This window comes from Dicentrarchus labrax, unplaced genomic scaffold (assembly GCF_905237075.1).
Source record: "Dicentrarchus labrax unplaced genomic scaffold, dlabrax2021, whole genome shotgun sequence".
Lineage (NCBI taxonomy): Eukaryota > Metazoa > Chordata > Actinopteri > Moronidae > Dicentrarchus > Dicentrarchus labrax.
The window spans coordinates 9926927-9952326 of record NW_026136721.1 but is presented as its reverse complement, the minus strand read 5'-3'; the positions used below and the strand labels follow the sequence as shown (position 1 = coordinate 9952326).

At 40.9% G+C, this 25400-nt stretch overlaps 1 protein-coding gene across 4 annotated transcripts in view; it reads left to right on the top strand.

Annotated features, from left to right (window-relative positions):
- rptor (regulatory associated protein of MTOR, complex 1) overlaps positions 1-25400 on the top strand; it is a 187389-nt gene that overhangs the window by 135651 nt on the left and 26338 nt on the right. For all 4 annotated transcript variants that reach the window (XM_051383914.1, XM_051383912.1, XM_051383913.1 and 1 more), the window contains exons 18-25: positions 4102-4242; positions 5547-5667; positions 7089-7229; positions 9692-9847; positions 15969-16087; positions 19954-20057; positions 20571-20748; positions 20941-21051. In XM_051383914.1, the coding sequence (XP_051239874.1) occupies positions 4102-4242; positions 5547-5667; positions 7089-7229; positions 9692-9847; positions 15969-16087; positions 19954-20057; positions 20571-20748; positions 20941-21051 (1071 nt within the window). The remainder of the gene's footprint in view (positions 1-4101; positions 4243-5546; positions 5668-7088; positions 7230-9691; positions 9848-15968; positions 16088-19953; positions 20058-20570; positions 20749-20940; positions 21052-25400) is intronic.

Sequence of the window (25400 nt, the reverse complement as noted above, 5' to 3'; positions counted from 1 at the left end):
ATGACCCTGTTGGCATTTTTTTTACACAATATTTTGCTTGTTTTTGAAGGTAGAAGCATAAAGGACAAAGTCTATGACTAAAACTTAGATCTTGATCGCAGCTAAATAAAGCATTTTAAGTTATATAAGTATTTTAAATAAAACATTTTTTTATTGAAATTCCTATTTTTAGATATAACATCAGTACTGTAAATAAGGAGAAAAAATATATGCTATTTCCAAACAGAACTTGCCCCAATATCCCATCCCCACCACACTTAAACACAAAGAAAATGCTTTCTTTGAAATAAAGAGAAAAAGAAACGATTCAGTTCTGAGAGAACGTACCAAAGAACTCCCGCATGGAAGAAATTATTAAATAAATATACATGTTGCACTTGAGGAAAAAGTTTTGTGTCCTTTTACATATCCTGTATGACATTCTTTGATGTGCAGCAACTCTGTCACCCAATCCCCGATAGGAGGCTCTCCATGTGGCTTCCAAATATTTGCTGTCCATTAATTAGAAAAGCTGATAATGTCTTACAGTCTCCTCAAATCTTAAAGTTTCAGGAAGAATACAAACTGAAATAAAAGGGAAACTTGTGCATTTTTCAACCTCAACCCTATTTTTTCTTATGTATTTGGTGTCAAAGTGACTAATGCAGACAGCAGTTTTTGAAATTGGTCCAGTATTAAATGAGTACTGTGCGAAACAGGCTGCAACATAATCCTTTGGGGCAATTGTGCACCGTCAGTGCACATCCGCTGAAGTGCTGGTTTTTCCCTCTGACAGGCTCACATTGTTATAACTTCTAACAACATTATGGAATTAGGGATTAAGAAAATATTCTATCACAATATTTTGTTTTGTGATATTGTAAAAATGCATACAAATGCAGACCCCTCTGTTCTGGTTTCTCAGGTTTTATTCATATGGTGGTGTGTTCTTTATACTATTTTTACGTTTTTTTAGGAAATCACAATATATTTACTAGCTTACAGTATCATACTTCATCACAATATATTGAATCATAACCCTTGTATCCTGATGATTATTGTATCGCCAGATTCTTGCCAATACACAGCCCTGTTATGGAAAGGATCCCTACAGAGATAGTGCTTTTTGTTGAAGATTAAGATAACTGCTGTTTCTGTTTGTTAAAAAAACATTAATATATATATACGTAATAATATACAAAATTATATCACTCTGTTTGAAGCCACCGGCTCCATTGACAAAAACAGTAATTTGACCTGACAGAACACGGGAGTTTGTGATCTACCGCTACCTCAGTCGGTCAGTTTGTTTGTGTTATTGTGTGACTTGTTTTAAATGGTTTAAAAGCCACACAATAAAACTAACTAATTAACTAACCAATCTTTATTGAGTGTCTTTATTGACAGCTATAGGTCCTGACTAGTAACACTAGGACACACAACCTGCTAAACACAAAACTTCTTGTTTGTATTCAAGTCAAGAGTAAAAGTATACTGTAAAAACAATGGAACTTGTTGGGAATGGAAATCCTCCATACACACATGAAAAAGAAAAAAAGCACACACACTCGGAGCTGACCCACACTGGCTTTAAATTGTTTGGATCCTCTGTGTTAAAACAGGACGGTAAGCATCTGACAGGGTCGTGTGTGGACCAGAGGGACAGTGAGGCAGAGTTTGCCCTGAAGCTCACCCAGACACTTGGTGCCCTAACTCACACACGCCAAACATATTAGCATGAGTTTTCACACACACACACACACACACACACACACACACACACACACACACATAAACACAAGGAACATCTGTTTCCAGCAGAAACTTCCTCCTTCCCTTGGTCAGACAGCTGCTTTGGCTGTAGAGTTGAAACTGAGGTCTGCAGACACATCTGCCAGTGCACACACACACACACACACACACACACACACACACACACACACACACAGAGACATACTTTTTCAGTTGTATTTCCAGGTTGTTCATTTATTTTACATTAGGAGTGTTTGTGTTTTTTTAAAGCCACTGGAGACTCAGACTGACTGATCATAACTGACTGTTAAGAAATAGCACATTTACAGATAAATGACTGCATTTTAAAGTTCTCCTCCGGTGTTTGATGGAGACACCTCACATGCTGCTGTGTGTGTCCCCCAGAGCCTTGTGGGGTTGAGTGAAGAAAGAGATTGTGACTGAGTAGTTGAACAGGGACAGAAAGTGAAAGGAGGAGCAGAGATCACTGACTAAGCAGAGTTTGATTACGTCTAAGAAATCATTATCTTAGCTATGTCTGAGGGGACACAACTAAGATGACGATGTTGCTTAGTCATAGTTTGCAAGTCACTACAGCACACACACACACACACACACACACACACACACACACACACAGACACACAGGTATTGACATGCCAACTGCAAAGTCACTGGACAGAGAGAAAGGCAAAAAAGTTTTAAAAATGCTGCCCATTCCACCTGGAAGAATGTACAATAAGACTTTAAATGGTGAGAGGTTCAAGTCCATTTACAGTAGATGGTTTTTGTAAATAACAAAATAAAATTCCAATAAAATACCTCAAAGTTTATCTTGTATATTGTGTATGCTCTTTTGTGACGAGACTTTTCTAGGCCTGATATTTGTACTCATTGTGGTGAAACTTTTTTATGCTGCCTCCTTGGCTAGGTTTCTCTATAAAAGGAGATTTTAATCTTCATGAGACTTTAGAGTTAACTTTAAAGAAAAGCATAAAAGATATATATTTTCTGTTTGTGATTTATTTATTCAGCATAGCAGTGCTGATATTGGCAAGACATGCAGGAGTTGGACACAAATACAATTGCCCTGCAACAAATACAACCTTCAAGTTTATGAGGTTCAGAGGTGCCAGTTGCAGACTTTTTTTTGTATGTTATTTCCTATTTCTCCCCCTCTATCAATAAAGGTGTAAAATATACTATAGAAATATGCACTCCCCCTCAAAGAAATATATGTAGAAGAATATGTGTAGCTGTGTTGCTACTGTAGGTATATTTCCGTCCAACCAAACACAAAAAACCTGACAAACCTTTGGAGAAACACTGCAGTACAAATCAGAGAAGACAAATTTATTGAAAAAACAGTTAACTTTGCTCAACAATTGAAAGAAACAAGCACCGATTCACATTTTATTGTGCTGAAAAAAAGCATTCAGCAGTTCATGTGTCACAGGGCCGTTGATCATTGTTGTCATTTTTGAGCATGTGCAGCAAAAGCACCGGTACTCAAACATTCCCATAGATTTGTAGTGAGTGGGGTTATAATATAAGGGTATGCAATACAACACCATCACTAACAGTGGCTTCAAAAATAGATTTAATTCAACACATCTTTGTTTCGATTGTAGAGATATATGTTACTAAGTCCTATATATTCCAGTGCATAAAGGAATAGACACGCCTGAGTGAAGATGGCAGATTAAGATGCTTTCCAGTACTACAGTGTTGTATTTTAATTTGCTTTCAAGACGCAGTGCTTTTATGACTGTTTTTTGTTCCAGGTTTTAGAAAGAAAATGACTATATCCATCTGAAATGTTTCAGCTGATCATTTTAATTAGGGCAAAGCAAACCCTATCAAAGCAACATCTGCGTGCCGGAGCATCACTAGATTAAAAAAGTAGCTGTGATGATGCATCCTGGTGCCTACGAAAAAATGTTTTCTGTTACAACAACAAATAATATACCCAAATATTCATTCTTGTGCTGTAATTTCGTTCAGTGTGTGAGACTAATTCCTCATGGAAAATTCCTTCTGTACGACAGCAAGTTTGGAGGAAACATCCAATGAAGCGGGAAGAGAAAGTAATGAGTTATAGTGACCAAAAGCAGCTCACAGGAGCACCCAGCACTGATCATCTCCAGGGCATTTCATAATGATACATTAAGAGAAGATTAAAAAATATTTACCTCCCCAGCTTTCATCCACTGGTCTCACAACACAGAACATTTTTGAATAAGTCTGGCAAGCAAATATTTGGGCCACACTTGAAAAAGGCAGAGCTGTGCATTGATGAGGGGAAATCAGACTGATAAAATATCCAAACCCCTTAAAACAACCTTTGACATTGTGTTTGTGTTGCTGCAGGTGAGGTGTGCGGCTGTTTTTGCTCTGGGGACCTTTGTGGGAAACTCTGCTGAGAGGACGGACCACTCCACCACCATCGACCACAACGTGGCTATGATGCTGGCCCAGCTCATCAACGATGGAAGCCCTGTCGTTCGCAAGGTCGCTGCAACACAACAACACTCACCCACACACATAAAAGACATACAGTTTACTTTATTATTATGTGCATACGATAGTAAGACAAACAAGAAGTGTGGGAGCTTCCACACAAAGACTTAATTCAGTTCATTCACAGCCAACATTGGGTATTGACAATATTATTTTCCAGATGAAACAAAGAAATAGACTGTAGCCCACAGGACATAGTTTAAAGGAGTAGTTCAAAATTTGGGGAAATAACTCATTTTGCTTGCCTTCAAAGAGTTAGACAAGAAGATTAATGCCACTCTCATGTCTGTGTGTTCATGAGCTGCGGACTAGAGGCAATTAACTTAGCTAATTGTTGCAGAAAAGAGAACAGTTCAAGTCAGAATATTGTGCTAATATGTCAATCGACCGGCAGCAGGAAGTCACTGCACTCGGCCGTTGTTCGTAACTCCCAATTAGAGGTGCTTGTCGATATATTTTTGGACAGAGCCTGTCTAGCTGTTTTCACCTGGTCCCAGTCCCAGGCTCCGGTTCCGTACTCAATGTACAGACATGAGAGCGGTATCAATCCTCTCATCTCACTTTTAACAGCAATTAAAGCATATTTACCAAAATTTCAAACCATTACTTTAAGACTAGAAAAATAAATCACTGTGAGAAGCAGGCAAATATACTATAATGGGTGGCATATGTGGTTTAGTGATTGTCAAACAGATGTTGCAGTTTATTGCACTTCAGCTTGTCATAATGGTTTGGGGAGTTTTCAGCACCTCTTGAATACATATGACATGAAAAGAAAATCTCTTCAGGTACCTCCAGATCAGAGATTACTAATACATATATTAAACAAGTGAAAGGTACCTAGTTTAGTTACATTCTTGCATAACTAATATCACAGTTACACAGTATAATACAGAACTCGAATCATTTGCCAATCTGCATCAGGGAGGGAGAGAGAATCGGGCGTGGAGGTAAAGTAACTGAGAAAAATTTAAATAAAACAGTATATGAGTAAGTCCAACTAAGACCGCAAATTCAGTTTCAGCGAGGGATCTTCTGAAAGAACATAATTTGATACTTTTTGGCTTTAAAATGGAATATTATATGAAGTGGTTCTCCTTGGGACCAAACAATGCTGGAGGCAATGAGGTAAAAAAAATATCACTAAAGAAATGATTAGCAATGTTTGGATTAGATATTTATCAGCTGTCACCATTATACCAAGAAAAATCCTTTTTGGCTTAAAGTAAAAAAGAGACATATTGACGACTGAATGATCATTGTGTTTTGTATTTTCTTCTGTTTGTGTTTGACAGGAGCTGGTTGTAGCACTTAGTCACCTGGTGGTCCAATATGAGAGCAACTTCTGTACAGTTGCCCTCCAGTTTATAGAAGAAGAGAAGAACTACACTGTGCCGTCACCAGCCAACACCGCAGGTACCGTAGACACACAAACATATTTGCTAAACTAAAGTTTTCTTTTATCTCTTTTTTCCCAAACAAATTTCACTTTTGTTTTTTCTTATTCAGTATTGCACAGAGGAAGTAACAACAGAGTCAACATAAATGACTAAATTATAGAAAAATATTGTATTGTGATATCGATTCTCTAAAACACTGTATACAATTTAGTGTTTAAACCCCCAAACACTAGACAGCAGTGTTGTATGCTTTTCTTTACTCGATTTCATGGATAGGGTGGTGTTTTCTTTATACTATTACAGTTTTTCTAAAATATGTTTGGTTCAATCTATGTGTTTGAAGCATCAAAGGTTCTACAGATCAGGGTAACATCAAAGCATTTGATTGTGAGTAGCTGGAGACAAGTAGGATCTTAATTTGCATATCTAATTATGTCATTTGGCTTTTGTTAAATGAAAACAATCGTACATTTTTGAACCCATATTTATATCTCCCATTATAGGGAGAGGAGTCATGTTCTTGTTTAAGATTGCTTTGAAAGGTCCAGATCTTTTTTTCCCTTATGTTTTAATATGTCCGTTGACTGGGGGTTTAACTCACCAATCAAAGTGATCATACCTTTAGCTTTTGTTGTAAATGGTAATAAAGTGTCAGGACAAATTCTCCTGTTAGCACTTTAGTGGAAAAGTGCTCTGACAAAACTCCTCAGTTGTTAGTGGGTGGTAAATGACATTTTGATGCAGAAAGTCTGGATCTATAGATACAGTTCTTTAATAAACTGAATCCCATTTCCAGGCACGAAAGATGGTTGGAAACTGTGGATTGCCACAATCAAAAGACTTTGTAGGCTATAGTGTTTACTTAATTGTGACCAGATTTTATGTGGAATGGAAGGAATTGACGATGTGGGGTTTCTGACAAACAATAGGAAGTCATCTGCATAAAACGCTACCTTGTACAACAAATTCCCTCAAGTTATCCCTTCTATCGCAAAATAAAATCAAGATGTCAAATGCTTTTTCTGCATCTACAAATATTACAATTTCTTGATTGTTTTGTTAAAAGGTCAGTGTAAATTATGTAAAAAGCTTTCCAGGTATGTAAAAGAGTGCAACTCTTGAGCAAATCCAGTCTGATTAGGTTGCTAATTTTAAAGGTCGAGCAGCATCTAGTGGCATCCAGCGGTGTAGTTGCAGATTTTCGCTTCACCCTACCCTTCCAAAAACATAACAATTCCTATATTCAGGTGATTATACACTAATGAAAATACACCTATTATACACTATGAATATAATATTCCATTTCTGCCAATAGATCCTCCTAAATGTTACACTCTGGACATTTAACATTCCACTCATTAGAACAACATTTATTTTTATTGGTTTGGGATTATCCAAGCTCTGACCTGATGTATGTCCTCCTGTGTTTACTTCCAGAGCCTGGTAACCTGACTCCAGTGAGGGACAGCCCGGCGATCCCACGCCTGCGATCAGTCAACTCCTACACCAACATCCGAGCCGCTACCACTGCCCGCAACCTGAACAAGAGCCTGCAGAACCTCAACCTCAATGAAGAGGGTAGGAGGGAGATAGAGCGCTGAGAAATGGAGCGAGAATGAAAATAAGGCAGACAATAGAGAGACATTTAGATGAAGCTGTAGGAGGACTGAATGAAGACAAAGAAGAATTAAAGAAATTCATCAAAAGAGAGAGCGTTAGCAGACTGTATTAGGTTTTCTCGTTGCACGTCAGCTGTAGACCGTGGATATAACTGTCCTCAGGCTTACCTCTTCATTCTATCATTGCTATTCCTGTTAATGACTCAGTAAGCATTAATAAGAGGCTTCAAAACCAGCAAAGAGGTTGTGACCAGTTTGCCAAGCAGAGATAACAGTTCAGTGTTCCCGCTCTCACATGCACAAGTGACTGGAAAATGCTCATCATCCATGTCTTACAAATGTGTGATGTGGATGAATGCAAGAACACGCATGGGCCATTTATTACAACTGAACAATTTAGTTGTACTAAATCTTATCAAATGTTAAGTGTTATCAAGATTTTGGCTTCAAAAATGATGCTCCCTCTCAGTGGCCCTTTACCAAAGCAATCACCCACTTTAATATGTAGTGTCACGCCACATAAAGCAGCAGTGGAGGGCTTTCCGCATTAGGGGGTCAAGCAGCAGCACCCATCGAAAAGGATATTAAGTAGTTAAACTTGTCAGCTTTACTTAAATTAAGGTTTTTGTCAACTGCCGCCCCATACTCCAAAGGACTTTTTAATTGACTAATGTCTCCTGACAATTTTTCAATCACCGGTTTTAATTTAATTAGTTTCATCATAGGGTTCAAATTGTCCTGGCTCTGATATGCGAATGAGTGCATCCCAGTTTTCTCTATCATTGTCCTGTAGTGTAATTTCTTTATGAAGCAACTCAACTTATCAAGCCCCTCGTGGATACTTACTACAGGTTTTATAGTCACTGCTCAAATTCCTCAATGTAATCTTCTTTCTCGTGGCTGTTTGCTTTGCCGTGGTCCTGCAGCTATCTGCCTCAGTGGCACACTCAGTGGGGACTGGGAGCTGTCCATGGTGCTGAACTGTAGGCCCATTGAGACAAGTTCAAAGCATTGACAGTGACAGTGTTTTCACTATGGGATGCCCTTCTGACTCTAAACCATGAGCAGTAAACCTCGGTTGTCATGGAGACAGATACATGCCTAGCTCACTGAGCTGTTGTACTATATGATGTGGTTAGATGCATTATACCTCTGAAACAATGAGCATTTGCTGTAAATGTTCTTATGAATTGGTGTGTGCATATACTTTAAAAGAATGAAGATTTATCAACAATGTAATGTTTTTGCATTTTTATTTTCATTTCACTAATCTGTGATTTTAACTAAATCCATTGTGAAAAATCAATTTAGGAAAAATTAAGCAGTAGGCTCTCACCTTGCCGGTGTGTTATGGTCCTTAATATAGCATAATAACACACTAACATAGTAAATAGAAAGGGGGTGTCGGGGCCAGAATGGAGTTGATTCTTTTTATCCAGTGACATGCATTTGTTTTCATGCATAACATTATCTTGCCGAACACAGTTTTTGCTGTGAGGAAAACCCCAGACAACCCTCGACTGTAACTGCGTTCTTGAAGGGCGTCATGGGGAAAATGTTTTTGATTTGTTTGAGTTTAAGATTTGCACTTTTAAAAGTTTTATTTCTGGCAAAAAGAAGGAAGATTAACTGTCAATTTATAGCAGTGAAAGTATTTTGCCAAAAATAGATGCATAATTATCATAAATAATCCTAAACAAAATAATCCTTTAATAATTTAATCCATAGCCATCCTATCTTCTGTCCACGGCTCACATCTGAGCTCTTGACCTCCTGTTTGTCACTGCTCTGTGGTTCAGACAGCTAAAGCTAACTCTGTCTGCCACTGCCAGACTGAGTAATGCATAAGCCCTGAATGGAGCTAAATCACTGGCACTTGGTGAAGCATGTAACCTACTGCTGACACCATTTCTAGTTCACATTCTCAGTGCTTATTCCAATATGCAGCCGTGTTTATCATCAATAAGCACACAGCAGAGCGTATTACCATTCTCTTCCAATCTCCATTTCCACATTTCAGCCTGCCGTCGGTTTGGAGGATGCATGGCGTTTGGGTTTATATGAGTCAGAGTAATATTTGATGATGAAGGAGAGCTACTGCAGGAGATGAGTAAACCTGACAGCTGAAATTAAGTTACGAGCAGATTCTTGTGTTGGCGTGTAGCCTCCAAGTCTAAGGACCGTTTACACACCTCACACCTTATTTGATGTAGATTTGCTATTTGGCTTCGTTTTTGTCTTTTTACAACAGTAATAACCATAATAAACTTTGTTTATATCGCACTCTTACAGCAGCCAAAGTGCTTTCTAAACATAATAAGCGCCTCTTCTTTTTCCTCTTCAACTCCCAACTGATGCTTGTGATTTTTTTGCTAAGTGGCTCTAAGGCTTTTGCGTGATTGTATATTTTCCTTCATCCAGGTGGACCAGCAGCCTTCTCTCCTGGTAACCTGAGCACCAGCAGCAGCGCCAGCAGCACCCTCGGGAGCCCCGACAACGACGAGTACATCCTCTCCTTCGAGACCATCGACAAAATGCGACGGGTGTCCTCCTATTCTTCCCTCAACTCTCTCATAGGTAACAGCTGTTTAGTAGTACTGCAGCTCTACAAAGCCTGTCTGTGTGTTTAATTCCAAAATATTCTTTCTTCATAGTTTTCTAAATGTGCAACTTCAATCCACCACTTTTTGCACATAAAGATACGTGATGATGAGTGCATCAGAAGAGAAATCTGTCGGCAGGAACGGACAGTCTGAAGAAGAGACACTATTGACACTAATGTCAGATCCAGCAATTTGGGAATTTTACCCATACTAGGTTCTACGTTCAATTTTGACAATGATTTTCTTTAAATCTGTCTTCTGCAAGTCCCCTGACACATAAAGTCATAAAGTTGAACTTATTATTATCTGTATGAACAATACATCCGCTGCAATCCCCCCAACTCTAATGAACTTAATAGTCTGTTTTAGCTCATTGTTTTGGTTTCCTGACCTGCAGATTCACTGTTTTGGTCCACTTTCACCTCTCTAATCAATCTCATTTAAAGACACTGTTTTCAGCAAAAAATGCTTTAATAAACCCACTGTACAATACTTGCCTGGCACCAAACAGCAGGTGGACAAAGTTAGTAACTAGCTTGCGGACACAGTAAAGCATCTAGCAGCCAAAGACCCAGTTATTCTTCTGAGGAGCTGGTGGAGACCAAACCAGAGAGTGAATATTGGTTTGTTGCCACAAACATGACTCCCCATACAAATTCTCATCTTGCTTTGTGATGGCTGAATGTGTAATCCATCCAAAATTGAGTTCTGCCCTTAAGTGGCCTAAAAGCTGATTTATGCAGCTTTAAGTGAGACAACAACCTTAATCAATTTCATTAAACTCAGAGCGTTTAGAGGATGTGTTGTTTTTGGAACTGTTTTAAAATTAAAGATCTATTTTTTTATTTATTCATAATATACATTTTGCCATGTATGCATCCAGAGACCGATAGCAGCATCAGTGATGTAGATGTACCCTGTTGGATCATTACAGCAGGCTGCAGACAGTAGCTTGGGCAGCATTGCATGGTTCAGCACACAGAAACTGCCATCCCATGAACAAGCACTCCCAAGAGGACTAAGCTTGAGAGAGAAACAGGGGGGAAATAAATGACCAGATGAATGTGATGGCAACTGAGAGGAAGACCCCAGGCCGGCCCTAGAGAGAGAAGTGAAAGAGAGGGAAGCTTCCACTCCAAGAATAGACGTGTTAAGGACAGCAGAGTGGGGGGTGGGCAGGATAGACCCTGTGAGTCACCCCAGGCCATTAAAGTGCTTTTGCTGGTACACACTGAACTCAAACCCGCTCACTTATCCCTGTTCTCAGGTGATTGGCGGGCTCCGCCATGCGTCCTGACAGGCAGTTTGTGTGCGAGCAGGAAAAACATTAACTCACTCCCACCCCCTCGGGAAAGGGGAAAGTGAAGCAGGGGATTCCCTTTTTCTTCTTCTCATTGTTGCATTTCACGTTAGAAACCCTGTTGTAAGCTCCCAGTAGCCCTGTCACATCCTGGTATGTGATTTTTGCATGAGTTGAAATGGAAAATCGAATGGAAAAGTAAATTGAGGTCTGGAGAACAGTGAATTTGACTTGGTAGGAAAGTAGGTTTGGGTACTGTAATGAAATTTCCTTTTCAGCGTGTTTTGTTCGATTTGTTCCTTAAATGAATGCCACCTTATTTTAGGTGGACCTGACTCAGTCAAGCTCTGCTCAAGCTTCATATCGGTCCTTTGAGGAAACCCAAATTTCCTCTGCACCTAAATTTAATTTAAACACAATCTGCCGCGTAAATCTGTATTAAGTCATACTCATACGCATGTGCACACTTTCTCACACACAGTCGAATATTTTATCAGTAAAGGTGATCAAATATTTTGTCTTCCCTTTTTCTCCAATGGGAAGATACATCAGGTCATTTTCTAATCCAGGCTTAATCAAACCCAAACTACAATACTTGTTTGCCAGCTGCTCTAGTAGGATTTCATTTTAGGGCACAGGTACCAGGGGACACCAAAGCTTGGAAATGAACGCTTAAACGTAAAAAAAACCCCAAACAATAAAAAGAGGCTGGCACAGTGCTTGCTGCTCTCATTACCATTTTATCCAACAAATTTAGCATTCAGTGTTTGGTGAAACCTTTTTCAAGCTGCTTGTGGGCCCTTAATGCTGGTCCCCATGTAAACAGGTTAAAAGACATATTGGCCCCTCGCCCACTAAGCTGTGCCCCCACCGCGGCTGTAAAGAGTCCCAGCCTCCCAGCATGCTTGTTTATAACTCCCCCCTCGCAGTGTGCTGCCTGTATAAACAGGCAGATGAATGGATGTTGGTAGAAATATTCAGGAGTGTAAAGGAAAAGGCTGAAATGCGTGCTTGAGTGCAGATGAATTTGATGTTCTGTTGTTATTTATGTTTCTGTTGTCACTTACATTCAGTTATCCAACTCAGCTGAGAGTTGGCTTGTCATTTTGACTTTTGTTGTTTACTCATTTGCTCCTATCTTGCTGTTTGGTTTGAAGTTGTTTTCATAAGCCCCCCGGGGCTTTTGTTTTTCATCTGGCCTGAAAAATGTATTAACTTGTTTCTATCTTTCCTTTTGGTATTGAGCTTAGAGCAGCATACATTCTCGGTTTTATCACATCTATGTTTTAACACTGCAAACAAACAGGAACAAATGCTGAGAGGTAAAGTGCTCTGTATATTATAGTGTAGCAGTTTAGAACAAAGCAGAACCATAAATGCAAAATGCAGCAGCTACTGCTGGACACTGGCCTGCAGGAAACCAGCAAGATACCAGCGCTGTGTGGGAGTCAGGGCAGAGTTCCAGTAGTGATTTAAAATTCATTCTTCTTTTCTTTTTTTTGTCTTTGCCCTCTTACTATAATTTGTACAAATCCTACTACAATGTTAAAGCCACACCAGCACCTCTCATAGGCAGTGTCGGAAACAAAAACAAAATTGTAATATAGATAAACAAGCACTTTTTCTCTGGGACCGATGTGCTGTATTCCCCTCCTTCATCCTGTTCACTTTTTAAGTGGTCGTACATTTAATTTTTTCAAATGTTTCTCATTGGTTAACCCATGTCATGAGGTCACAATCTTGTTTTCTAGTGAGCATATGTGAAATGCAGCTGCATACGCAGACCCCCGATTGATGTATAGAACATAGACTGTATAAAATATGGACATAGTCTCTGTGACGTCACCCATAGGTTTTTGAAGAGCTGTTATGAAGCTCAGTTTGGTCGGCTCTGGCCATCGCCAACTTGGTAGTTCTGATTCCACCAGCTGCTGGCTAATCCAAATATAGGCAAAGGTGGAGCTGAGGCAGGCTGAATGAAGCCTGGTAACTGAAAAGAGCCACCTATGAAGGCACCCACCTGTCAATCAGAGCCAGCACTGCCTTTATCTTGCAGAACTTTATGTCTTCATATAATTTAAATGTGTGAGTGACAAAAATTCACCCAAAACTAGGACCAAAGACCAAAAAAATGTTTTTAACCAGGCGGTTGTGCCGTGACATTGGGCATTTTAATATGGGACCTTATGACTCATTACAGGTAGCCAGCCTTTAGTTCAAGGAACTGTAGTTTTTGGCACTTCAGTGTTGGCTTCATTTGTCAGCCACGGAGGTGAAGATGCTGCCTGTTACAGAACTGCCTTTGCTGTCCGTGTGCAAGTCAGTAGCTGTTCATGTCGATGTTGTTCGGATTCACCCTGTTGGGGACATAAGTTTCCTCCTCCTTATTTGCAATACCTGATCACAAGAAGGAAGGTCACAACACTGTCCCTCGATTGTCCCTTGGCAGCATCTTGATCTCACCCCAAGTTGAGTCCAACAAGCACATTCATTTCTTTTTTCTTGCCTGGAGTGGTGCAACTTAGAGCAATATTTGTGAATTCATGATAAATATGACCCATGCACTGGAACTTATAAGTGTGAGTGAATGATAATTGAAAAGCGCTTTGGATGAAAGCACTATAAAAATGCCTGATAAGGGCATCCAAGGTAACACTGTGCCTAACATTTTCAGTATCCGCATTGACATTTCTATTTTGTCACATCAAGGGTTTAGATTCGCTTCTACCTGTGTCTGTGAATTTGAGGCGCTCTCTCTTTTAAAGAGCATCACAGATATGATTTGGTGCTGCTTACACTGCTTACATCTCGCTGTGAAATATATGTAAAATATGCCTCACAGAGGAGTTTCTCCACTGCTTTCAAACGTTCTGATGCATTTTTTATGCCTCAACCATTTACAGCTCCAAAAATCGCTACGCAGTGTTCAAAGTATTTTATGTCATCTGCCAGAATTAAGGAGGCCATAAAACAGTGATGCAGTGGTTCATTTAGCCAATAATTAACATCTTTACTACTATGCGTCCATTTCAGTCTGCACAAGTCTCCAAATGACAAGAGTGTCAAGTCAGGACAAGTCACTGGTGCAGCGTTCAGCCAGTGAGTGATGTCAGCCGTCACCTTCCCTCGTGTGGACTATGTGGAGACGGCGCAGTGGTTATTTGTGTGCACCCGTAATGTAGCACGGCGGTTAAATGGGAGAGGAACCATATTTCACATTTATCAACTGGCTGTTTACTGCAGCAGGTAGCGCGCTGGCTAGCCATCGCTAATCATATCCTGCCCCTCAGGCTACACCCTAATCACCTCTTTAACTCCCTCCCTCACTTTCTCCTCCTCAGTCACTCTCGCCCTCTTTATCTTTTCATCTCTCTCCTCTTCATTCTTCTCTTGGTTTCCCATTTCTCTGACCCATCCCTGCCATACCTCACAGTACACAGGCTTCTGAAATGGCTCATTCCTCCCGCTTCCCCTTTTCTTTGCTCCCTCTTTACTCCCTCTGGCCTCTCTGCTCCTCACCTTTTCCAGATTCCTCCTTGTTCTGTCCTTCTTTCTCCACCAGCTCTAGCCCTCCACCCTCCTCCTCTCCTTTCTTATAATCCCCCCTCCTTGGTCTCCCATCTTTGAAGCGTGGGTGCATTGAACCCTCTTCAGTCATTCCCACTTCTCCACAGCACCCAAAGGAGTTTGCAGCTCTATGGCTCGGCCTGTGTGCCGATTGGAAAAGTAGGGACAGGGAAACAGGGGAATGATAAAAGGAAATGAAATAAGAGCGGCCATCCATAGAGGTCAATTTTATAGGACCACCTGCATGATCTGCAGGGAAGAAACAGAAAAGTGGGGGCAAAATGAGAAACAGCAACAGTTGGAGACTATTAGCGCTCAGCGTCCCTGTGGCTGACACTGAGGGAAGAAGAGAAAGACGACAGATTGAAGCTGACAGACAAAGGGACTGTTAGAGGGAGACAAAGCAGCCGAGACACAGCAACAGAGAAGGAGGGCTCAATGCACTGCAGAGACAGCGTGCTAAAGCAAGTAAAAGCCAGGAGCATAAAGAAAAGGGGATAGTGTACGGAAGGAAAGGAGGTTGCTAACACAGAAAGATGCAAGACTGGCAGTTTGAGGCCCCAAATCAAGTGGTGTCAGGAAGCAGCTCTCGAGTAAATGACAGCAGAGGGATGGAGTAGATGGCTAATGAGCAAACAAGCAGGCAGGGGAGAGCTAAAAATCAAAGAACGACAAACAAACTGAGGTTGAAGTTGGGAAAAATGTCACCTTTCACTGTAAAGACAATGCCAAAGATTAGAACGGTGACAGACGAACAAAAGCACCTGACAGTAGAAGAGGCTTTGTTCATTTGTATTCATGATAACAGCGACAGTTGACAGCAATGAAGCTCCAGTGGATGAGGAGAGCCAGCTGCCTCTTTGTGTGTGTGTGTGTGTGTGTGTGTGTGTGTGTGTGTGTGTGTGTGTGTGTGTGTCTGTCTGTCTGTCTGTCTGTCTGTCTGTCTGTCTGTCTGTCTGTCTGTCTGTCTGTCTGTCTGTCTGTCTGACTGACTGACCGGCGCTGGTTAGCATAATGCTAATGAGACGTATTGTGCCTTACCACTTAGCGGTTAGCTGTGCTGTGTTAATGAACATGGATGGGGAGTGATGAGAGTTAAACCACTGTGAGATGTTATGTGCTGAAGGGTCTGTGTGTGTTTTTCATCCACTGTATGTATGTTTGATTTATGTGTTGTCAAAGTTAAAATATATTGAACTTGGTCTTTTGCTTTGTGCGTATTTTCCAGGTGTGTCCTTCAACAGTGTGTACACGCAGATCTGGAGGGTGCTGCTACATCTTGCCGCAGACCCCTTTCCTGAGGTGTCGGATCTGGCCATGAAGGTCCTCAACAGCATAGCATACAAGGTACGCTGTGGATTTTGTGAAAAAGCACGTCTTCATCTTAAAGAAATGTTCATGGAGGAGCCCAAGGTTTGAAGTTAGAGGCGTTGTCATGGTGTGCTCCTTCGCTCCTTCGAGGGTTGCTTGTAATATTTAGGATCTCAGATTCGAAGAGAGTGTAACGGGGGGTGTTATGATTTATGTTTTGTCTCTATATCCATGTGTCAGTTCCTTTTCAGGACATGGTTATGTAGTGAAAAAGAACTGTTTCCAGCACACACGCCCCACCCTCCCACTGGTGTTTTCTTCCTCCAAAATGCCATTACTTCTGTGCAAATGCAATTAAGGACCAATGACTCCCTCAGGCTTGGTAGAGCAGAGCCAAGCAAAGAGGCTGCCGTTACTTAAGGAGCCATAATAACGACTATAGTCCACCACCCAACCTAACCCTTCGGCAAAATTTCTTGCATTTTCTACCACCAACACCAATTGTCCCCTTAGTTACCTTCAGAAGAGCTGCATCTCTCCTGTGAGACTCCCTACAGAGCTGCAATAAAAAAAAAACAACGGGACTTGATTTACACTATAATGCAATAGACTTCTCTTCTACCAGCTAATGCACTGTGCTGTCTGTGTGGCACTGCAACACTGTAATATTAGTTTGTGTGTACCTGCAGACCTGAAGTCAACTGAGCAAACTGTGGTGTCACATTTATACAAATTACCACTCTGACAGCCAGCATATGGCAGCAAACTGGTTTTCAACAATGCTTCAATCCCAGGGCAGACAACTGAAACAGACAGACAGAATTCAATCAAACGCCTTCCCTATACCTACTCATCGCGTCATCTTTAGGGGTCTGCTTATAGTAAGAGCTGTACATTTAAGGCTTGAGACACAACTTGGGTCAGAATTGGTTGATCAAAATGAGGACTTGAGCTTTCACTGGCTCAAGACTTGACTTGGACCTGGTAAGATATCCATCAATAGTAAATAGTAAGAAAGCGACAGGTATCCCATCCATTGCCACACAGCTTGAGTATTTAATTAGTGGTTCCATGCATTGAAAAAATCCTGCTGAGCTACATAAAGAATTATTGATACAGACAAATGACATCCAATGGAGACATGTGACTTGGGCTTGTCTCAACTGACGTGAGACTTGAAACATGACTCAGAATTTGATTGAATTGAGACTTGGCCAGGGGCAGACTGGCTGTCTCTCCTTATAGAAGTAGTGCAAGGCTCTAGGTGGCATCTTGTGGGATTCAGGGGGAGTTAGGTGTTTTGAACCATTCTCCAATTAGATCTATGCGCTGCATAAGCCATAACCATATTTAGGGCTCTAGTAGATCTTGTGGGTCTTGTTATATGTTAAATATCCCCTGACAGGAAGTACCCTTCAGAATTGGGTTGGCACTGCACTGTGGTACACTTGTATTGCTCACAATAGGTCTAGTTTCAATGTGCAAATGTTACATATAATAGCTTCAAAAGCAGCTCTGCTACTGGCTTCTGCTGAATGACACTGAACTAACAACCTGAGGGGATGAGATCACACGCTATGATATAGCTGTGTAACCACAGCCAAAGTTCTATAGTATACACCACGTGGTGCCAGTGCCATTAATGTCATACATACCACCCTGACAGGAAAACAGTGATGAGGGATTGAAGTTCTACCAAAGAACAGTTTGACATTTAAAGAGGAATGACAATCTAAACACCTTTTAAATGCCTTGTTTTCCAAAGTTGGTAAGTTATCATAGCTGGAGTTCGCTTTTTTTTCTTGCAGGGAGCTCGTCAGAGACAGCTCAATCAGAGAACATTCATCCCAAGTTCACAAGTGTTAACATGAGCCTAACTGGGAACCCAGCTCTTTTAATTAGGATTCTAAATGTCAAATGTTATTGATTTGTAACAAAGTGAACAAGGTCAGCAGCTAATTAAAATTTATTTCTCAAATGATATTAAATGCCTCTTTAATAGCCCCCTCTTGCTGCATGATGCTGGGCTGGAAGTCGTGTGTTTTTTTTTAATCCTGATATTCTGGCGGGTCCAGTCTTTTTATTGAAATCCTATTGTTCACACATTCACCTGACAAGGAGGTACAAGGCATCACCAATATACAGTCTGTACTCTCCTACTCACTGTAATGAGAATGAAATGAGTGGAGAGGCTTATTTCTCTCGTCTGACTCAGCAGGTATCCCCTCTCACACACTTACCCATGACACTTAACATCATCCCTCCATCAGTCCACACACTCTTCCTTGACCAATCCCTTCTCACATTCACCACTTCCACATCACCATCATTCGTCAAGGCGGTGTTTGGCACTTTCTCCGCCAGCTGAGCATCTCAGACGCGCCTTTCAATAATTTAACAGGAACTTTCCGAGATTTTTCTGAGCTGTCATCAGCTTTCACTGCCGCATCCTACCAGAACCCTTACTAACACATGCACACTCACTAACTTGTTTGCTCACTTGACTCGCTTTCCAGCCAATTAATGATGGAGGAAGTGAGGGGAAGCGGGTTGAAACAGGAGAGCAAGCTGTTTCCCAGCGTGGAGCGAAGCAGCTGGTAGGACCGATTACCCCCGTTTCCTGCTAATGTGGAACATTTGCATATCTCGTTTTCTGGAGAGCTTGTCAGCAGATAAGGCGTGCGGCCTGCGCGCGTTAGCGTGATGTTTGTTTACCACATGTTGATGATCGGCAAATGTTGATGAATTATCCATGAACATGTTGCATAATCGAGTCGTTTTAACTGATGAGCTTGCAACTTTACATTCATACCAGCATCTGGTAAAAGGTTTCTAGAATGTTCTCTTTCCTTAAGAAATACATAATTGTTGATGACTTGCAACACAAAGGTTGTTAAAGGACTGACTGTTGAGGAAATAAAGCCCGTTAGCTTTTATTGCAGAACAGGCTTGATAACCACTCTGGTGCCTCGTTTTGAGCTTTTGCTAGTGTGCAGCTGCACTTTTGCCGCAACCTCTTCCTAACTCTCAAATGAGCTCCAGAAGGATTAATGCTGCAGTGTCAAGCTCAGGTTTGCCATTAAAAATGCCTCTGCATGGTGTCTGCCGCTGCCTCACACACACACACACAAGCTGCTACCCATCGTCTTTATCTACAGTCACCTTCCAATTTGTTGAGAATCAGCATATCCTTAAATTATTTAGCTCATTTTGTCCTTCTCATCCTATTGATCTTTTTGTGCTTGACTAACAAAGGTACTTAGATTAGTGGCCGAGCTGTTTCCATAATAACCCTTTCAGCTGGTTTTATGGCTGTTTTGTTTCATTTCCAATTGCCTCTTAATGAAGCGCTAACAGCTAACCCCTGGTAACTGATATATTTTCCCCCAATGCAGCGGATCAAATGTGTGTAAACTTTGCACTAAAAACTTTCCTCTCTTTCAGATACACAAAAAAGAAATACTTACCGCAATTTTGTAATTAGCATAGAAATCAAATCAACGGCAATCCCAGGTAGTAAAATGTGTTTGCCTGTGTTAACTGGATTTACGCTGCACAGAGTTTTTTCTCTCCACCTGGCTTGCGTAAACAACAACTCTGCTATTCATCAGTGATGTTTTGCCTCTATTGTCTTTATTAAGTTTACCCCTCCCTTGTGAGCAGCCATTAGACAGCTCACAGTGAAGAGGTTATATTACCTGCTCCGCCTAATGAGATAAAGTTCTGGAAATTCAGCCAAACTTTGTAAAGGGCTGCACTTTTTGCATACTTACAGTAGGAAGAGCATTCAGATTTTAGGTATTGCTTCTAATCCTGATCTGCTGTCAGGTGTGTGTCTGAAATATCTGTCCCCTCCTCCCTCTAGCAAACAGAGATTTAATGCACAGTTTTTCTGTCAACAGGCAACGATGAATGCTCGGCCTCAGAGGATCCTGGACTCTGGATCGCTCACCCAGTCGGCCCCAGCCAGCCCCACCAGCAAGGGCACGCACATCCACCAGGCTGGGTGAGGGACGCTCTCACACACACACACACAAACATCCACATATACAGAAAAGTCATTACCAGTTAAGCCCCAAAACATACACAGCATGCATACAGCTCACTCAGCTTTTCTCCTGCCAAGACCGAGACAAATTCATTGAACAGATTAGGCAGTGGGAGGAACCTGCAGTTAAAGAACGTTAACTTTGTAGAAAAACAATTGTTTGCAGAATAAATCCAAAAAAAAATGCCTAATGTCATTTTCAAGAGGATTCTGAGAAATGGTGCTATATAGCTCAAGGCTGGCAACAAAATGAGAGAAATTAGAGTAACAGAAGTAGTGACAAGATTGTCACACTAAATCCAAGTTATAAAAATAAATATGATAGATGATAAATATGATTTGAGGCTAGTTTTTAACTATTTAAATCAGGTTATGTTTTTGTTTTGTATCTGTTTCTGTAGAGACTAAGGGAATGAAAATGTTCTGCCACTTCGTTTCTTATCCCTCATTTTCCTTTCTCTGTTCCTCCAGTGGTTCTCCTCCCATGCCCAGCACCAGCAGCTCCAGTCTGACCAACGAGGTGCCCAAACCCCCCACCAGAGAGCAACCGGCAACACGGCCTCCCTACACCCCCACATTGGGAGGACAGGCGCCCCACTCCCACCAGTTCCCCCGCACTCGCAAGATGTTTGACAAAGGACCTGAGCAGGTAGAGGAACACCCCACAGCAGCTACGGTTCTCACTTAAACCTTATATTTTCTGTTTGGTTTTTTGTGTAATTTAACTGTGTGTGTGTGTGTGTGTGTGTGTGTGTGTGTGTGTGTGTGTGTGTGTGTGTGTGTGTGTGTGTGTGTGTGTGTGTGTGTGTGTGTGTGTGTGTGTGTGTGTGTGTGTGTCCAGGCAGCTGAGGATGGTGACGAGCCGGGTGGTCACAGGAACTACATCAGTCCCGCCCTCCAGACGGGGCTGTGTGATTGGAGTGCCAAGTATTTCGCTCAGCCTGTCATGAAGGTAGTTTCAACGCCTCTCTGTTTTTTTCCATCCATCGTTCCCTTTTACCATCCTAACCACTCACTCTACCCTGCCTGTGTGCGTCAGATGACAGCCCTTTATCTGTGTGTGTATTGTGTCACAGTGATAACAGAACAATCTTAAAACAACATGTCAGTTGAGTTATTGCTTCAATGAAATGCAGGTAACACATTATTGAATTAAAAGAGAGAAAGAGCAAATTCATCTTTTTTTAATCAATAATTTAAAAAACATATTTTCTTTCAAGCCATGATGTTCTTGAACAGCAGCTTAAAGTGGTTGCTAAGCAACAAGGAAGTAGTGATATGACAGGTAATTTTCCGTTTTCACATAAATATTTATGTGAAGAGGTGTCATGGGTGAACGTTTGCCATGTATCTTACAATTCATGGCCTTAAGGAGTGACTGAGCCATTTGAGGACATGAACTCGCTGTTAGAGAATGTATTTCAGAAAATAATAAGAGTCCTATGGAAAACAGCAGGGCAGAGACTGATCGCATTGTGAGAAAGTACCTGCTGCTCGTACAAGATGGCTTTGCTGAATAATTGAGCTCCATAAGTTAACATCCTCCCGAGTGAAATTTAAGATTAAAAGAAGAAGTGCTTCTTACCATGCACGGTTGGTGCCTAATGTTGTTATATTAAATCAAGCTTCTGTCTCTTTAAACACTCTAAACAGTCCATCCTCTCTGGAAAAGAAGAGGTAAAACAAATGGTGTCAGCACATTTTGTCGAGGTTAAATAAAGAAGGAGGAAATTATTTTTAAAAAGTCAAGCGTGAGGGTCAAATAGAGGAGAAAATAGAAAGTTTTGGGAGTGGAGGAAGAGAAATAAGTAAGAAAAGTATTAGAAATGAATGTGTGCATGAGAGAAAAAGTGGCTGATACAGAAAGAGAGCGCAGAGAAAAGTAGATTTTAGTCAAATAAAATATTTACAACACAAAGACATTTGGGGCAAAAAGAGGAGTGGGAAGATAGAGAGAGCGCACAGAAATGAAAAAGTAAGAAATAATGAAAATAAAATATTTGAAGAGGAGAGAAGACACCGAGGGGCAGATAGAGGTGGAAGGAGAATGTTGGAGAAGAGGAGAAAAGATACCGAGGGGCAGATAGAGATGGAAGGAGAATGTGGGAGAAGAGGAGAGACAGAGTTGTTGAAAGTGAAGTAAAACTGTATGAAGAGCATGGCAGCAGGATGAAAGGAAGATGGAGACAGGAGTGGCAAGAAAAGGTGATGAAAAGCAGAGATATGATTGGATGGAAGAGTGAGTGAAGGAGGAGGAGGAGCGGGGTTTTGCCATAGCACAAAATCAGAACGCTGTGTCTGCAAAATTTTGAGTGCTGCCATAAAACTCCACTCCATTACAAAGCTGTGTGTGTGAGTACGCCTCAAAGTCTGCACACAGGTTATCATATCACTGTGTCAGCAGCATGAGGGCAAAATGTGTGTGTGTTTCAGAGTGTATCCATGCATACAGTTTTAGGGGTGTGTGAGGAGCGAGGACATTGAAGACTTCACGAGAGTGGAAAAAAAATGTCCACAGCTACAGGTTCATATCTGTGAGAGAGAGAGAGGAGACCAACAGCCCTGTCCACATACTGTGTGTACGCTTGGTGTGAGGCAGTGTCTCATAGTTTGGGCTAGGCTGTCTTGCGATCAAGGGAAAACTTTATGCACACAAAGATCTTTTACACAACAGCATGCTTCCAATTTTGAGGCAACAGTTTCGACATGACTACTCTGTGTCGATAACTGCACCATGTCCATAAAGAAATGGTTTGGTGAGGAAGAATTTGACTGGCGCTGAAGGATTTTGATATAAAATGATTTTTTGACATGCCGTTTTTAGCAGGAGCCCAGAAGGGACAAACACTGACTCTACATAGCTTCTTTCATGTTTTTACAAGTTTCGCGGCCGCCATAGTTTTCTCTTACACACTCAGAAGGCTGAGCTCAATGGTTGTAACTACACCATCACTAAATCCTACACACTGGTCCTTCAAGTTTTAGCGTTGTGTAACCTGATTTAATAATTAGGGTTAGCCCTAGCTGAATGGGAACAACTTCAGGTTCCCAAGTCTTGCTGTTATACCTGCATATTGACACCAATGGTTTAACAGGGAGATGCATATGGGCATAATGTGTGGTGTCCACATACTTTTGGTTGCATAATGCACTAGGGATTTTATTGTATATCCACAATGTGTAGAGCTCTCTCTCTCTTTCTCTCGCTCACTCACACACAATTTTTTACCTAAGGGTCTCATTATACGTTACATTAGGCACTGACACAGTACAGGACCACAACCCTGGGAACCACAGTATCAGCTGGTTCTTACCTTGGCGCACACACACACACACACACACACACACACACACACACACTTTGTCTCTGTCTCAGCTGTGGGAATATGTCAGCTTCAGTCTGACTTCTAAATCTGCCTCCTCTCAGGCTCGGTCAGGAACCATAAAGCCCTGGAGACACTGTATGTGACATACAGATAAAGCCTGACTGCAGTGCACACTCACAGAAACACTATGTACATCTCACACACAATTATATTTATTCACAAGCTTCACTCAGAGGTGTTAAAATGGGTTTCTCTTAAAGAAACGCATGCACATAGTTAAGACATTACAGGAATATTGATTACACACAGTAGTAGTATGGTCACGTGGCGCTGTAGCTGTGTGTGTGTGTGTGTGTCTGTCTGTCTGTCTGTCTGTCTGTCTGTCTGTCTCAGGCTGTTTAGCATTTAGTGGGTGTGGGAGGCCTCACTGTAGAAATGTGCTTAATAGGCACACACTGGCAACTAGCATTTAAAAACATACACCATTAACAGTTTGTTTACCCTCTGTTGTTTATTTATTCATCTATCAAATATGCATAATAATAGCAAAGTCTGCGTTTTTAATTTATGATTTTAATACTTTAAACTGAAAAATGACAGCTTTATATTACGGTCTGCATATTTAATGTCATGTTAGAAGAGGGAATCATTCTGTTCCCTTAAAATAAAGCCAGCACAAAATCTGTGGGGCCCATTTTGTTACATAAGACTTAATAAAGCTAAACTTTTCATATTGTCCCTCTGCAACAGATGTGATCAGATGTGATTGCATAAAGTGAACTTGACACCTTGACTCATTATCTGAGTAACCGCATGAGCTTCACTTAACATTGTATCTGGCAAAGTAATCCCGGCCAGTAATGTGATGAGAAAAGTGGAAAACTTTTATATTGTCAATAAGCACAATGGTGCAGTCTGAGAACATACTGTGACCTGACTGCCAGGCCGTGAGCCTTAAAGGCATAGTTCAACATTTTATATATATATATACTTTTATTTGCTTTCTTTGGGCGAATGAAATGAGAAGATCAGTATTCATTTTGTGCCTGTGTGTGTGGTGTTGAGCTGGAGTCAGGATGTACGGTAGTTCGCCTAGATTGGCATAAAGACTAGAAGCAGAGGGAAGGCGCTACTGTAACATGGCTTTGTCCGAAGTGGGGGAAAAAAGTCTACGAACATTTCTGAAGTTCACTAATTAACACCTTGTATCTCATTAGTTTGATCCATTGTAAAGATGACTATTTGAGGTTTGAGCAGAAGTTTTTTCTGGAACTATTTATTGGTAAACAGCTGGGCACATTTTCATTAATGTACTCCCATTCTAAATATTTTTTAAGCCAAGTACCCCTTGATGATCTCAAAACATATTTGGTCGAGGAAAAAGCCTATATAAAGAGTTACAACACAGCATGGGACAATCGGTGTCTGATTTATTAATAAAAACACTTAAATGCTTAATTTGGTGATTGTGGTTATTTTAAGAGATGTTAACAAACCTTTTATACTCGTGCTACAATTTTGTGGCCTGTGCTACAAAACTTTCCACCTCTGTTGCACCAGCAGTACGTGCAACTTAAATCCACCTACAGCACAGAATGAATGATTGCACGAGAATGAAGCATGGAAGCAGGCGAATGCTAGCTGATGTAAACATGGATACACGCTTCAAAATGTTGACAAAATCAGCTTTTGCAGATATTTTATGAGGTTGGAAATGCATTCAATCCATTTGTTAGATCTTAAGGTGCTGGAGAGAAATGCTGGATGTAAACTTTGTTTTCACAAGAAAACTCCACAGGGCACCTTTAATGTTCACCGGCCTGTACTTCTGAGAGAAACATACAGACCAAACTCAATATTAAAGCCTAAGAGGTAATTCTTAAATTTGCACATCACATTGCACATTTACACATGAACTATGGATCTACTGCTTGATGTCTTTTAGTCTTTATTATACTAATATTCCGCAGTAATG